This window comes from Rhinopithecus roxellana, chromosome 2 (genome assembly GCF_007565055.1).
Source record: "Rhinopithecus roxellana isolate Shanxi Qingling chromosome 2, ASM756505v1, whole genome shotgun sequence".
NCBI lineage: Eukaryota > Metazoa > Chordata > Mammalia > Primates > Cercopithecidae > Rhinopithecus > Rhinopithecus roxellana.
In genome coordinates, this window is record NC_044550.1 from 156,546,071 (window position 1) to 156,560,677 (window position 14,607).

The 14,607-nt window shown below is 34.6% G+C and overlaps 1 protein-coding gene across 2 annotated transcripts in view; it reads right to left on the reverse strand.

The window, feature by feature from the left end:
• The window catches only part of SLIT2 (slit guidance ligand 2), a 375,009-nt gene that overhangs the window by 128,527 nt on the left and 231,875 nt on the right, over positions 1-14,607 (reverse strand). For both annotated transcript variants that reach the window (XM_030922577.1, XM_030922571.1), the window contains exons 6-8: positions 10,291-10,362; positions 4,783-4,854; positions 2,058-2,221 (exon numbers count right to left, since the gene is read on the reverse strand). In XM_030922577.1, the coding sequence (XP_030778437.1) occupies positions 2,058-2,221; positions 4,783-4,854; positions 10,291-10,362 (308 nt within the window). The remainder of the gene's footprint in view (positions 1-2,057; positions 2,222-4,782; positions 4,855-10,290; positions 10,363-14,607) is intronic.

Genomic DNA, 14,607 nt, shown 5'->3' on the forward strand with positions numbered 1-14,607 from the left:
CAATATTTGGAACAATTTTTAAATGAGACATTAATGGTTGAAAGGTGAGCAACAGAGTATCAGCATAGTTGTACTAAATAAGCATCTGGAAATGCATGGTTTCTGGAAGACAGTGGGGACTGCCCTTTCCAACCTGCTGAGAAAGGGCCCTAGTGGTGGTAATGTGCCAGGAAAAGGCTACAAGCCAGCTGCTAATCCTATCCCTCTAAACAAGCTCTCAAACTACAAAAATACCCTCAGTCTAAAAAAGAAATGTGAACTTGCCTTCTTCCTCATCTAGAAAACAGAAAGGAAAAAGTGAAGAGAGAAAAAAGTGGTTAGTAACGAACTGTTAGTCATTTCATTATTTAATTTTTTAAAAAAGCAATCAGACATATTGAGAACATTCCATGATCGTACACAAAAATTTTGCTTAGGTTATAAAACGTGAAAAAATACATACAGGGTCTAAAATATAACCATTTAAAAGCATCAAGTACTAGTCATGTCTCCCTACCCCGCCTTTAAAAATCTGTGAACTACTTATGATGCATTATACCTTTCTTAAAATTTTGTTTTGTTGTATTTTGAACAGATACTTCTGAAGCTGAAGCAGAACCAACCCTATATATATATAAACAAGATACTATGTATCACTATGTGTGTGTGTGTGCGCGCACGTGTGTGTATATGTAATCAAACCACCTCCATTGAGATCCTTGGACTCAACTATATAAACTTCGGCAAGTTTATTCTTTTTCACAGCATTTGAATCTCCAAATATAGAGATATTGCATTTCTCATACAGTTGTTATGAGGGAGGTGAAGTGAGGTAAATATATGTGAAATACTTAGGTTGGTGCTTAAGCATATTAAAAAACTCAGTAAACGTTAGCTATTGATTGATATTAGACACAGCCTATGTCTTACTTATTTATTTATTTTATTTATTTTTTGAGGCGGAGTCTCGCTCTGTCACCCAGGCTGGAGTGCAGTGCTGTGATCTGGGCTCACTGCAAGCTCCCCCTCCTGGGTTCATGCCATTCTCCTGCCTCAGCCTCCTGAGTAGCTGGGACTACAGGCGCCCGCCACCTCACCCGGCTAGTTTTTTGTACTTTTAGTAGAGACCGGGTTTCACCGTGTTAGCCAAGATGGTCTCCATCTCCTGACTTCGTGATGTGCCCGTCTCGGCCTCCCAAAGTGCTGGGATTACAGTTGTGAGCCACCATGCCAGGCCTATTTTATATATATACATATTTTTTTTGAGATGGAGTTTCTCTGTTGTCACCCACGCTGGAGTGCACTGGTGTGATCTCAGCTAACCATACTCTCCACCTCCCAGATTCAAGTGATTCTCCTGTATCTGGGAGATACAGCCTTTCAAGGATCTGGGATTACAGGCATGTACCACCATGCCTTACTAAAATTTTTATAATTTTAGTAAGAACGGGGTTTTGCCATGTTGGCCAGGCTGGCTTGGAACTCCTGACCTCTGGTGATCCGCTGGCCTCTGCCTCCCAAAATGCTGGGATTACATGCGTGGGCCATGGTGCCTGACCCTATGTCTTATTTTTGATTTCAGATTTTTGTTATTAAAGCTGGTCATTTAATATTTGTTTTAAGTAAAACTGAACCATTAGTATACATGTATGCATGGAAAGTATTTTGTTACTTTGCAACTATGGCTGAATTGCTCTTTGAATTTCATAGCAGGGATCTAGGATTAGCTAATCATGTTTGTTTTCAATTGTTAACATAAAAGTAGCTATAAATCATTACGTAATGGGAAAATAAAAAATCACAAGTAGAGCCATCATTTAGCGATTTTCCATATTTCCCCTGGAGTGGAAACTGAAAAGTGTTCTAGCATAATCTAGATACAAGTAACCAGTACTTGCCAACTGATATAGTAAGGTCTCAGAACATATTTTCACTGGAAAAGAGGATCTCCGTAGAGTGCTTAGTGCACAATTGCACATTAGTGAACAACATCGAAACCTTTGAGGCATGCAGCCCTCACATTCTGTTACGTAATGGGATACAACAAACACAGTAACATCATCTTCTTTCTCCCTTACCACTGCAGACAAATTCTCGTTTTTGAACCTCAGCTACATTATGGCCTCTCAGGTGGGAGGGGCCCATACACTGAGTGTACAGACCAACCCGGGGCCTTTGGCGAAGCCAGTCGGAGAGCCAGGCCAGGTGGCAGTCACAATACAGGTTGTTTGAATGGAGTCGACTAAATGAGAAAAAAAGGAAGTGTAAAGCAAGAAAACAGAAAGTTGTCATTTCATTAATAATATATACCTTTATTTCTTAACATAGAAGTAAAGCTAAGCAGATTCCAATATAATTATTTTTCCTAAAAATTAAACTGATGTACAATCACAGAATCAAGTCTCTCTTCATTTAGTCTGAACTGAGCAATTTATAGAAGCTTGAATATGTCCATAAAATTATGTTTTAAATGAACATATTTCACTTATGTTCATTTAAAAGAGGAAAGAGAAAAAAATAAGTCCAATGCAAATTGCTCCACAGTTCCAACATCCTGAGAGCCAATAGGGGTGGGGTGGGAGAGTGGGGAGACTGGGCGAGGGGCAAGTTAGTAAAAGTTGTGGCTCCCAGTTTGAAATATCAATGAGTCCTGCCATTATGAGTCTCTATAGAAACTGCTTGTAAAACCTTTTCAGCAGGTCACTTGCATTTTTTGCTGAACAAGACAGAATAATAATTCAATATAAAACACTTTTTTCACATCCTTATTCTGATTTCCTTCTTTTGTTGTTTAATCACAGAAAAGGGATTAGCTCCTTTGGCTCCTGGAGACCTATCCTCAAAGAGCAGCGACTGAAATTAAAAGGCACAAATGGCTGGGAGTGAAGGAATTAAGTGAGTCGCTCTGTGTTGGCAGGATCCACACAAGATCATGGTTTGCTTCCAAGTGGCAAATTGCACTTCTCCATTAATAAAATATCAGACAAACGTATCCACTAAATTAGGTAAATGACTTCAAACTGGCTTTTATGTTTTCTCAAACTAAAGAAAAGGACATCCAAAGCTATAAATCAAAGCACTATTCCCAGAACCATCTATGACACAGTAATACCATTTTAGTCCTTTTAAGCTGATGTGTTCAATTCTAACTCAATAACAGTAATGGATATTAAAACATGGAACTCAGTCCAGAAAGATAATTAGACCATAAAAATGGAATTTTTAAGTAGCAATGATACTATAGAATAATGACCCAACCAAAGTAAAGGAATTTAAAGTTAAATGACTGCTTTGCATTCTCCTTGAGCTTGTAGATAAGGAACACAATTCTTTGCTTCGAAACTAGAAGGCGTACCACAAAACAAAAAGCTACATTTTGGGAAAGATGGGTGACCTCTGGCTCGGTTTGCTTGGAAGTTGAAGTTCTGTCCTTTGGAAGCCACAGAGGCACATTCCATATCCTTGTACTCTAAATATTTCCATCTAAACCAAGCATATTACAAAAATTCCAATTAGGTGTGCACAAACTAGAAACGAGAAAAGAATGTAAAAATTGAAAAACCTGATTAGTAAGACAGACTCATGAATTTCTACAAGAAAATAAGGGACACTGTCAAAAAAATTCAGATGAATGTTTTTACAATTTCGTTGGCTTTGTTTTTGCAAAGATTGAAAGCTTGATCAATTTCTTTAAAAAAAAAATGCCTGAAGTTAATGGGAAATTATAGTTTTGAGTGAATTGGGCTGTTAGTTCAGTCAGATTAGTCTCATTCTGATAGCCCCAAGAATACAGAATTTAGCTATGTCTGTATACTTGTAGAATTCCTTTATTTGCTAAATAATATTCCAAGGAAATTATAATGATGTGTTATTACATACAGAGTTAGATTTCAGTAAGAAAAAAATGACATTAAAATTGGTATTGGCTAGTTCATTAAAAAGCTGGTAATTCAAAATTTTTATTAAGAAAAGAAAATTAATGTTTTCCAGTTACAAGCTATCAGAAAATGAGAAGTATTTTGAAAATCTAATCAAAATATATTTATCCAACTTAAAAACACTTTTTTTTCCCAAGAAGTCTGATGCTTTGGTTTTGTTTCCAATCATGTCCTACATGTTATATGTAATATACTTTTTTTAGGTCAAGGTGATTCTGAAATTCAGTTCAAATGAGATTTACCTCTGAAATTCTATAACTTAAAGTCCACCCTGGGCTTTAAGGATTTTAAAACCTACCCTAGGCTTTAAGGATTACTTTTTCTTCAAGAGAAAAGAAATAGCTATAGTCAATACTTTATTAGACCAAAAATATCTTAATGTCCATCTGTAACCCCAAAAAAGATACTTTTAAATATAAATGCAGACACAACCTTAATTATAGAAGCACTAGAGGGTGATGCTATAATTTCACGTTATAAGGAATGTTGGAGAACCAGTTTAGCTTTATTAGATCTGCTTGCAGTACAGCAATAAAATCATAAAGATTTCCCATTTATCATTTCTGACAGCCAATCAAGGAGTCTTCCATTTCTTAATGAAATGTGACCTCCACAATAGCTCAAAGTAAATGTTTTTTTTTTTTTAACTCCAAAGTTTCCATAATGCATATCATTTAAAAGAAATCTTTCCAGTTTCCAGAATAATAGCTCATTCCCACAAATATCATATCTAGTCTTTTCCCAAGTTGGGCTTTCCTTGTCTACCTTGTAAGCTAGTGGTCCCATCCTTTGCTTACTGAACATGTTATTTAAGGGGAAGCTTTAATTGGTTAATATGACCTTTACATATATTGTGACTACTTACAAAGTCCTAAGTTTAGGCATATGGTTGAAACTTGCCACAGAAAGTCTAGTAATGTTGTTATTGTTGAGAGTGCTGTAGAATTAAAAAGAAAAGTTAGAATTTTTAGATACAAAATTGACTGATCATTTTATATACTAACATAGAGAAAATGTCTTGTACTATGCTTATGCAGGACAGCTACCTGGTAGAGATGACATAGAGAATACACTACTCTATAGACAAGTTGATAAATAATTTTCATAATTTAACATGTTACTGTACATTTTGTTTTATTCAACATTTACCACAAATTTATGGCTCCATTCATAGCATGTTTGACTATTCACATTCTACTTTATGTACCTTGTGCATGCATGTCTATTTATGATATTGGTTAAGAAATAAACACGGGATAGTTACAGTTGGAAAATACGCCCAATTACATTTCCGTAGAGTGGCATTATGTGTAATTAGTGTCCATGAGTCAATAAGCGTATTTGAATTAATATTCTCTTCTGAATTCTCATAGCAACAATACAGAATCATTCCTGTCAGGCCTTGGAACAGAGTCCTGATAACTATTATTTACCACAGACATCAGCCACTGCTGTAATTTGAGTGGAGAGAGCTGTATCTATATCTGGTACTTGTATCATGTGGGGATGAAGTAACTTGCTGTAGCACCGTGTTAAAAGATTAATCCATTCTAATGGTTTTAGTTGCAGTAGCATATATTGGCCTTTGTTTACTGCTGTGTGGCAGCAATCATGGTTTCTTGTGGTAGCAGATTCAGGAATATGTGTGATGAAGAGAGTTATGGTGAAAATAAATATCATCCTTACTTTTCCCACAATGCAACATTATTAGTTTTATTATTATTATTATTGATTACTTCTACTTCTACTACTACTCATTCATTCATCAAATATTTCCTGAATGGCTATTATCTTATGGTAACATGGAGTATTATAAAAATAAATCAGACATAAATCCTGTCCTAAAATAGCATACAGTCCAGCTGGGGAGATGAATTGGACAAATTACAAAAACTAGTAAGGCTAAGACATGAGCTTTCTTCACCCTTCAGAAAAATCTGGTTGTGATAAGAAAGTGGTAGAAGTTATCCCAGGGGTATACAAGTAAAGTGTGGACATGGAAAGCAATTCTAAGACTGGGAGAGACTGAAGGTACACATTGAGGTGGTGACTAAAGAAGGCAAGTTCCTCTGAAGGAGGCAGGAGAAAGCATCAATGGTCCTGGTGGATGAAGTTGATATTGGACAAGGGTTTGAATTAGAGGTTGCAAGTTCACTGTAGGGCCTGAGCAGAGAACAGAAATGAGAGAAGCAGGCCACGTGCAAAAATATACAATGATGGGCAAGAAAGATGGAAGAAAGCAGACAGTTGGGGACGGTGAAGAATATGGTAAGCTAGCAATGATAGTCTCTCTTGTGGCAGATAATGTCCAGCTCCAATGGACTATTGATCTGCTGTAAGGGAGGGATGTCAAACAATCAGATTTTTGAAGGGAAGTTAGAAATAAAAATTTTTAGATATTTCTAATGTTTAGTGGCAACTAATTAAAATATTTCAAACAGTCTGTAGACCACTTATGTTTGAGCTACACAAAATACATTTTTGAGGCCGCTTTTGGCCAGTTGGTGGCTCTGGTAATCAATGGTGCATTCAGAAGTCAAGGGAATGACAAAAACTTTTTGGTAAAACATGGCATGTCAGCTACAGACCTAGATCATGCATGGACCCTCTTTACTACCTTGTTTTGCAATGTATTGAATTATATAAGAACTATCCTAAGTGATTTGAATTAAGTCACAAAAACTAAACCACTTTATGGGGAACCTACAGAGCACTGGATTTGTTGGCTCAGTTTATCTAAAAGCTTTTAGCATTTTCCTATGTGCAGGTGAAATGAGACGTCTTTTTCAAATGCCAGTAAAATATATCCTGATGTTTGAACGCAAAGGTTAAACTTCTCAATGGGATTTGCTTTCAGATGATCCCTTTTCCCATCTTCAAAATTTATGCTGAATTAATATGGCTAAAATCTTTATAGTATATAGCATTCTGAAATATGACTTTGGGAATAAATTGTTTTAAGTACTTCACACGGAGAAGACATGCATTAGTTTGGAACTATAGTTTCTTCTATCTCCATGCAAAGGAAAATTTTCATTGAATGCCAAAGACTTCAGTTATCAATTTGAAATCTTTTCTCAGAATGTTAGTTCACATAATGCAACTAAAGTAAGACATTATCTTAGTATTTTATTCAGTACTGATGCTGGAAAGAAGTACTGATACTGATACCCAATGACTGAAAAATATGCAGAACCAACAAAAGTATTTTTAAAATTAATAATAAATATAAGTGTTAAGTATGATTACTTGTATATGTTACTGCTATGGTCAACTTCTATTCTGAAATAATGGAAACTTATATAATGTACTTCTTTAGTTGTGAATATTTTCTCCCATGTGTAAGTCTATTTCTGTCCTCAACTTCAAGATTTTCTTTGTAATGAGTAAATATTCTAACACAAAAGACATCTTGATGTATAAATATTAGCCTGTATAATCATGGAGCACCTCTCACACTTATATCTTGATTTAGTCATTCCCTTACCACCATGCATATCGCTTGGCAGAGAGTTTGGTATTTAGTGGATACGAATCACTATGATTAAATTAAATTAAATTATGTCCATTCTGTGAAAAAGAAAAACAAACACGTAAAAGCAGCAATTCAAGGGATATATATCATTTCTGAGTCCAGTGTCCAAAGAAAGGGAAAATACTGATCGAGATTTAATTTCCAATGTTATTTTTGAGATGGTATCTAAATATTAAGAATATAAGCAGTTACTTCTAAATCCTACAAATCAGAATCTGACAATAAACCAGTTCTCCATGAATGTGCAAGTGTTAAACTGCTTCCTTGCTTTCATCTACCTTAGATTTTCACTTGACTTCTTGGACTGTATTCACTCTTTGTACACTCATATATATTCTAATTTAATACACTTTCATCAATGACTGAGGGTGATTACCTCATTTTCTCCCATCTAGCTTCAGTATAGCCATACATTCACAAATGGTTCAAGGAATTAAAATTTTAAAAAATCTAAAACCCTTGGAATCTGAAATTTAAGGCAATGTGTATGTTAATGTTCCTTCATTATTTCCACATAAGCCAGTGCATCCTAAAGAGTCACAAATGGTAAAAATAAGCAAAACAGACAAGTCATCTTTCTAGAACCCTTCTTAATGCAAACTCTCTTAAGCCCTTGACCAAACATTTATAATAGGTAAACTTTTCTTGTATTTCACAACTGATTTGGGCTTCATAAATTCTCGTCTTTTCAGTGGTCCAATTTTGGCTCATTTATCAACTGATTTTTCTAGGGGTTGTTTAAATTTGGAGGATTGAAAAAAAACATTTAAAGTAATGTCTGCTCAACTTTATAAAATTTTAATATAAAATATTTCAATCTTTTAAATTTACATTGTCTTCTATCATATGCTAATTTTTATTATTTCTTCAACAAACAAACTCTGACCAATATATACTTCTTTAAGATGTATATATTAAGGTCCTCAAAAGAGTTTCCAAGATTTTGGATTTCTATTTTAATTTCATGAACCATAAAACGTCACCCTTTGGTGTGTTTCTTCATTTTTGCTAAAGTCACTTTTTAGATATTTTGATTAATCATGATAATCAAAATGTATGAGATGACTGTGTTTTCATAAACGTACTGCCTCTGACAACAACGATATTAGTTTATAGAGAATAAGCAAATGTAGTTAATGTACTTGTGGGTAAAAGATTTCAGTGCCTAGCATAGTGTTCATTCCACCTTATAAAATATACACAGTAGATATTCAATACATTTATGTGTATATATACATATATTGAATAAATACACTGAATAACTACATATTTAAAAATAATTTAAGTTTTTTGAAAACTTAATAACAAGGTAGTTCACGGGATTCAATTCATCCAAGATAGTCAGCAAACTTTGCATAAAATGATTGGTATCATTCATATTTCTAGTTAGGAATATTGGTTTAATAATACATTTTTCGCTTGATCAGCTCTGTCTGATTAACTCTTATGGTAGTCTCTTCATCTATGAATTTTAGTGACACTGACTATGGTTTTGCCATGAGACCACTACTATGAAATCATTCTAATTATTCTAACTCTGAGATACCATCAGTGAGCTTTGTATATTAAAAGTGGTTCTGGTAAACAATTTAAATAGTGGTCTTAAAGCTAAAATGTATATGATAAGCACTTTGAATATTTTTCCGATAGAAACTTAGACCATTATCAATAGAAACAAAGGTGGCCACTCCTGTAGTTAGAGAGTAGTCTATATTTCTATATTTCACATTTTATCCCAATCAATTCATTCATACATACATATCTTTTAAAATAATAACTCATTACACTACACAGCTGGAAATTCTATTTTCTTGCAATTAAAACCAAAACTGTATAAAAATACTGATAAAATAAGCCATTCTAGCTGAAAGATTAATTTGTTTTCAGAAATATATTCCATTCCTGAAACCAGATTTATACAGTAATGAATCCATTTTTTGTTGGGAAGAGGAAGGATTTTATGATTTCTCGATAACTTTTAACAAATTGACTAAAAACACACTCACATTTAATTCAATTTTAGATTTCTGACTAAATTTGTCAAGGATGAATAAGGCAGAGAAAAATATTTTAATTTGTGGAGGAATTGTAAGTGTATTTAAAAAGCTACAAATGTGGATTTTGGCTGAAAAAATTCAAAAAATGTATAAGCGGCATATGATGCTTTAGTAACTATAGTTTTCATTAAAATTTGTAATTTCATTACAATTAATAAGTCATTGATCAATAGAGGTTACTTAGTTGTCTCTAACCAATTTCGTCAGTCATGTCTACCCAGCGAGGAAAGAAGGAGGTTGCCCATTATAATTCAAGTCTGCATGTTGTACATTACAAAGTCAGTAGTGAAGACTTGAAAATGGATCTAATGGGTGGCTTATTAACCTTAGGAAGCAGATTTCAAAGTATTCTTACAAAAATAATGTTAAATCACCTGGTTAAAAATTTTATTTTTTTAATGAGAAACTGTGTTTCCATTGCCTAACAACGACAAATTATTCCAAGATATCAGCTACTAAGAGGGTTTTTAATGTTATTTTTCCTATAAAGTTGATTTTATCTCAATATTTAGCAATGACAAATTCTATGAATCTTATAAAAATATTTGTAAGAAGAACATTTGAATGACCTTAGACAATTTTACCTAACATACAGATATGGTATGCAAGGTTTTGCACACACCCATTTAGACTCTTCTCTGTATTCACCATGAATTATTTAAGGTATCTCTTGAGAGACTATTTTGACAACAAGGTTTTAAGCTAGCAGATAAGCTTCCACATTTGTCCTGTCCAGACACAAAGCCCCCATTAAAAGAGTAAGAGAAATAGCAGTACTTACAGCACTTCCAGGTCCCGGAGAGCCCTGAATGCCCCATCTTCAATACAGCTGATCTGGTTGTAATCCAGTTGCCTGTTAAATAGATTAGGAGAATCTATGTAGAAGGGATGGACAGTAGCTGGGGTAGGTGATGGGAAGTTTCCTGAAGGGTCTATGATACCCTGGACGCACTCACTGAAGTGCCCTCACAAACACACTCATCTGCTTACGAATGTCATAAGCCATTCTAGCCTCTATGCCGCCACTGAAATCTCTTTTTGTTCTGAACTGTCTGTGCAAATAGCAGCCCTTGGAAAGCTCCAGTAAATAATAACTGCACCTTATATTAAATGCCATAGGAATGCAATTTCATTACATCAAGAAAAGCTATCCATTAAGAGCTTTCAGCGTCATCTTGCTGAAACAATTTCATTAAGGTAAAGGACTGTAAATCACTTAATGTCACATGCACCCCCTCAGTGACCTAACAGAATCCATTTATCAGAGAAGCCCAGCTGCATGTTAATTTCACTATCCTTGGCATGAAAGAGCAACACTACTTTTAGGTTTCCTTCTTTTAAAAGCAGTTTTCCTTCAAGAACTCCAAATCGAGAAAGGGAACTGATGTCCCATATAGCTTGCTCTTATTCCCAACCAGAAATACACTTTAGAAAGCTAGTAATTGTTCTATATTAAATATCACTATTCTAGTAATTCACATTCTTTATCATTATATGTAAATGCTCTGCATTGTAAATACAGCATACTTTTGAATTCAGGAACTTCCAGAATTACATCGCTCTCCAGAAGATAGGTTTTAAAGTATTAAATAACAATTTTGCTTTTTAAAATGATGCTAATTTTGGTTAAAGCCACTAAGGAACATATACTACAGGCACACCATAAAAAGACTACATGTTTCTATGGTAAAAAGCCTAAAAGCTGTATCAGCTAAATTCTAAATAATGCATAATTGAAGTAAATGAATCTTCCTCAATATCTTAAGCACTTGTTAAAATTCATAGTACAAAAAAAGAATGCTCCAAACTTGGTTATGTCTGCTTTTCCTGCGGCTTGTTGTGGAATTAAAATTTCCTTGTTCATATTGAGCCTTCCACTTGGTTGAAATTAACAGTGAAGTACTATATTGTATCTGTACTACAAGATATTGTATCTGTACTACAACCCAAACAAGCAGTTGTTGTTTAAATATAGTAGCTTGAATGTTAGAGATGTTATTGTTTCAGTTAAAAAAGTATTTTAATGTTTCACTTGAGATAGAAACAAAATGTTTCACGGAAGAGGCGAGTTTTCAGCTCTGCAGGCACCGGGTGAGAGAATGTGAATGAACAGGAGTAAGATTATGATCATAACACAAATGTATCCTGTCCTTGTTTCAAGTTCAGCATTCACTGAAAGGGCTAATTCATATTTGAGGTCTGTTTGTAAAGAACTGTTTGAACATTTCTATAAAATAGTGGTTTCTCTCACAAGACTACTGAATAAAGGTGCAATGATTTAATCCAGTGACTTTCAGAGGGGCCTCTTCAACTTCCTCACTTTAGAAATTATGTATATAGACAATGTCTCATGAAATATACATCTCATTTGTGAGAAGATCTCTAGGGGACACAATCATACACAAGGCTACCTTGATGTCATGCAAATGGTACAATTTAGGACATGCAATATTAACAAAGGTGCACCCCAAGGAGGATACAATTTTATTGCTTGTATAAGCCTTAGTTTATAAAACTTAAGGTTTTCCCCAAATCATAGCTAACATCCATGCTACTACAATAGCCTAAATCATTTCTACTTATTAAGACGTAATGCAGAAGTATTTTATTTTCTAAGAAGACATTTAAAGTCTCATGATGTAATATGGCTGCTGTGGTTCCAAGAAAACACTTACATTCTTGAGCACTTTTGATTTTTACAGATTAAATTCATTTAACAATTAAGTTAATAGCCTTTTTATTTTAAAGTGATATATATATATATATATATATATATACACACACACACACACACACACACACTACTATTCTCTAACCTCTTGAACAATTTATCAAAGCCATTTAAATTAGTACAATGGCATAAAGTGTTACTCCTGACACACTACAAAAGAGAAATTGTTTCCAGACAAATTGGCAAAATCTTTTAATGCTATCAAATTTGCCTAATGCAGTCTCCAGGTTAATCTGTAAAAGGGTGAGCTGTATGTTTGCCCATATCTTATTATCCTTAGTTGTCAATGTATAAATCAATGCTGACACAGCTTCTTCTAAATCATGCACACGATACACAAAGGGAAACCTCCAGCATGCCAGAAAGCACTCAAGCAAACCTTGTCCTACAAGGACTGGAAGGCCGACAGCTTTCCTTACAGGAGCAGAAGTTGAGATGCTGCTGGAAACTTTGGTAATTTCACTGTTCTTTAACATTGATCATGGTTACACGCTTCTTCATATTCTTAACAGAAATCTAAGCCCTTATTGGTGCTAAAACACTAAGAATATTTGGTTTCCATAGGACTGATGTTTTCTTTAAAAGTTCTCTGAATACTGTTTTATCTGAGTCCACATATTTGCTGAACATGAAGGTATTTCATGAAGTTACTCATATGAAAGGACAATCCAAGTTAAACAAGTGAATAATTCTTACATTAATCTGTCAATTTCGTGATATTCAAAGGAAAGTTTACACAAAGTGTTGTGCTCCTATGACTGCTCATGAGAAAATCTCTCCCAACAGACTTCCATTTGTCTGTATGTGGTTCAAGATAAACAGTGTCAAAACTACACAACAATGTAATTTATTTCAGGGTTTCTGGACTACTTAGCCGCACTCTTTGTTTTGCCCTGCTCACTCCCTTCTCCACTACCTTTCAAGCCCTGCCTACTTCTGGCTTCTGTAAACAGGAAAGGATCTGTTCTCTACCATACCTTTAGTGACAGGCTGGCCTTCTTTAGATGTGATTTCCAATTGTGCCATTAAATTATTCTGAATTAAGAAAATAGCAAGGAGACTTTTTCACTTCTCCAAAAGAATTATGCTTCAACTATTCACTAAGACATAGTGTAAATTTGCAGATCATTAAAGAGATTTGGATGTTAAGGGCAGAATTGTCATAAGTGGTTTTTTTCAGACCTTCGACTGACCTAACTTAGCACATACTTTTGTGTCTTCTTCTCCCTTATTTCCTGACTCCAATCTTCTCTTTGGCTTCTATTCAAATTCCAAATTGCCTTTCTATGTGATCCTTTGCTGTCCAAGTGTGTATATTTGTGTTTTGAAGAACTGCTTTAATCTTATGGAAATGATGGGGTTAAGAAGAATAATATTCATGATCTTGGCTGGGTGCAGTGGCTCATGCCTGCAATCCCAGCACTATAGGAGGCTGAGGCGGGTGGATCACCCGAGGTCAGGATTTCGAGACCAGCCTGGCCAACATGGTGAACCCCATCTCTATTAAAAATACAAAAATTAGCCAGGCGTGGTGGTGGGCACCTGTAATCCCAGCTACTCAGGAGGAGGCAGGAGAATCACTTGAACCCAGGAAGTGGAGGTTGCAGTGACCCAAAATCGCACCTTGTGACATTGCACTCCCACCTGGGCAACAAGAGCAAAACTCCATGTCTTAAAAAGAAAAAAAAAAGAATATTCATGATCTTTCAGTATTAACATTATTTGATTTTTTTTTTTTGATGGCAAGACGTATATCTTTGACGCCCTAGAATAACTCTAGATAGTCCATTTTGATTTTTTACCAGCACTGGTAAATTTAGTCTTACATAATGCAATGTGTCGATGGACTCCATACATTAAGAGATACCACTCTATGCCTCATGTGCAAAAAGTTCTGAAGCTCATCTGATTTTCTTTAATACTAAAAATAATTTCTCCTCGTTTCAAATTCTGATTTATTCTGGGTATGGGGGACAATATACAATCTTGCTAAATATAAGTTTTAAAAATAGGTATATTAAATGACAAAATGGTTAAACATTTGCTTACTTGGCATCCTGAAACAGTTAGAGATGCTAGTCCATCATTTAGGTTTTCTTAAAGAATTTCCTGTTTTATTCTTTTAAAATATGGATATCATATTGCATTTGAATTACATATACAACACTTAGATTAATAACATATATAAAACTGCAATAATTTCAATCAGTGTGTTCCTACCCATAGCAAATTCATGTTTTACTGCAGCATCCAAGTTATAAGTTCTCATAACTAATAGGTTTTTTGGTAAGAATTAGACGACACATAAAATGTACTTAACTGTAACAATGTAGAACATAGCAATCTTTAATAATTTCTAAGCCAATC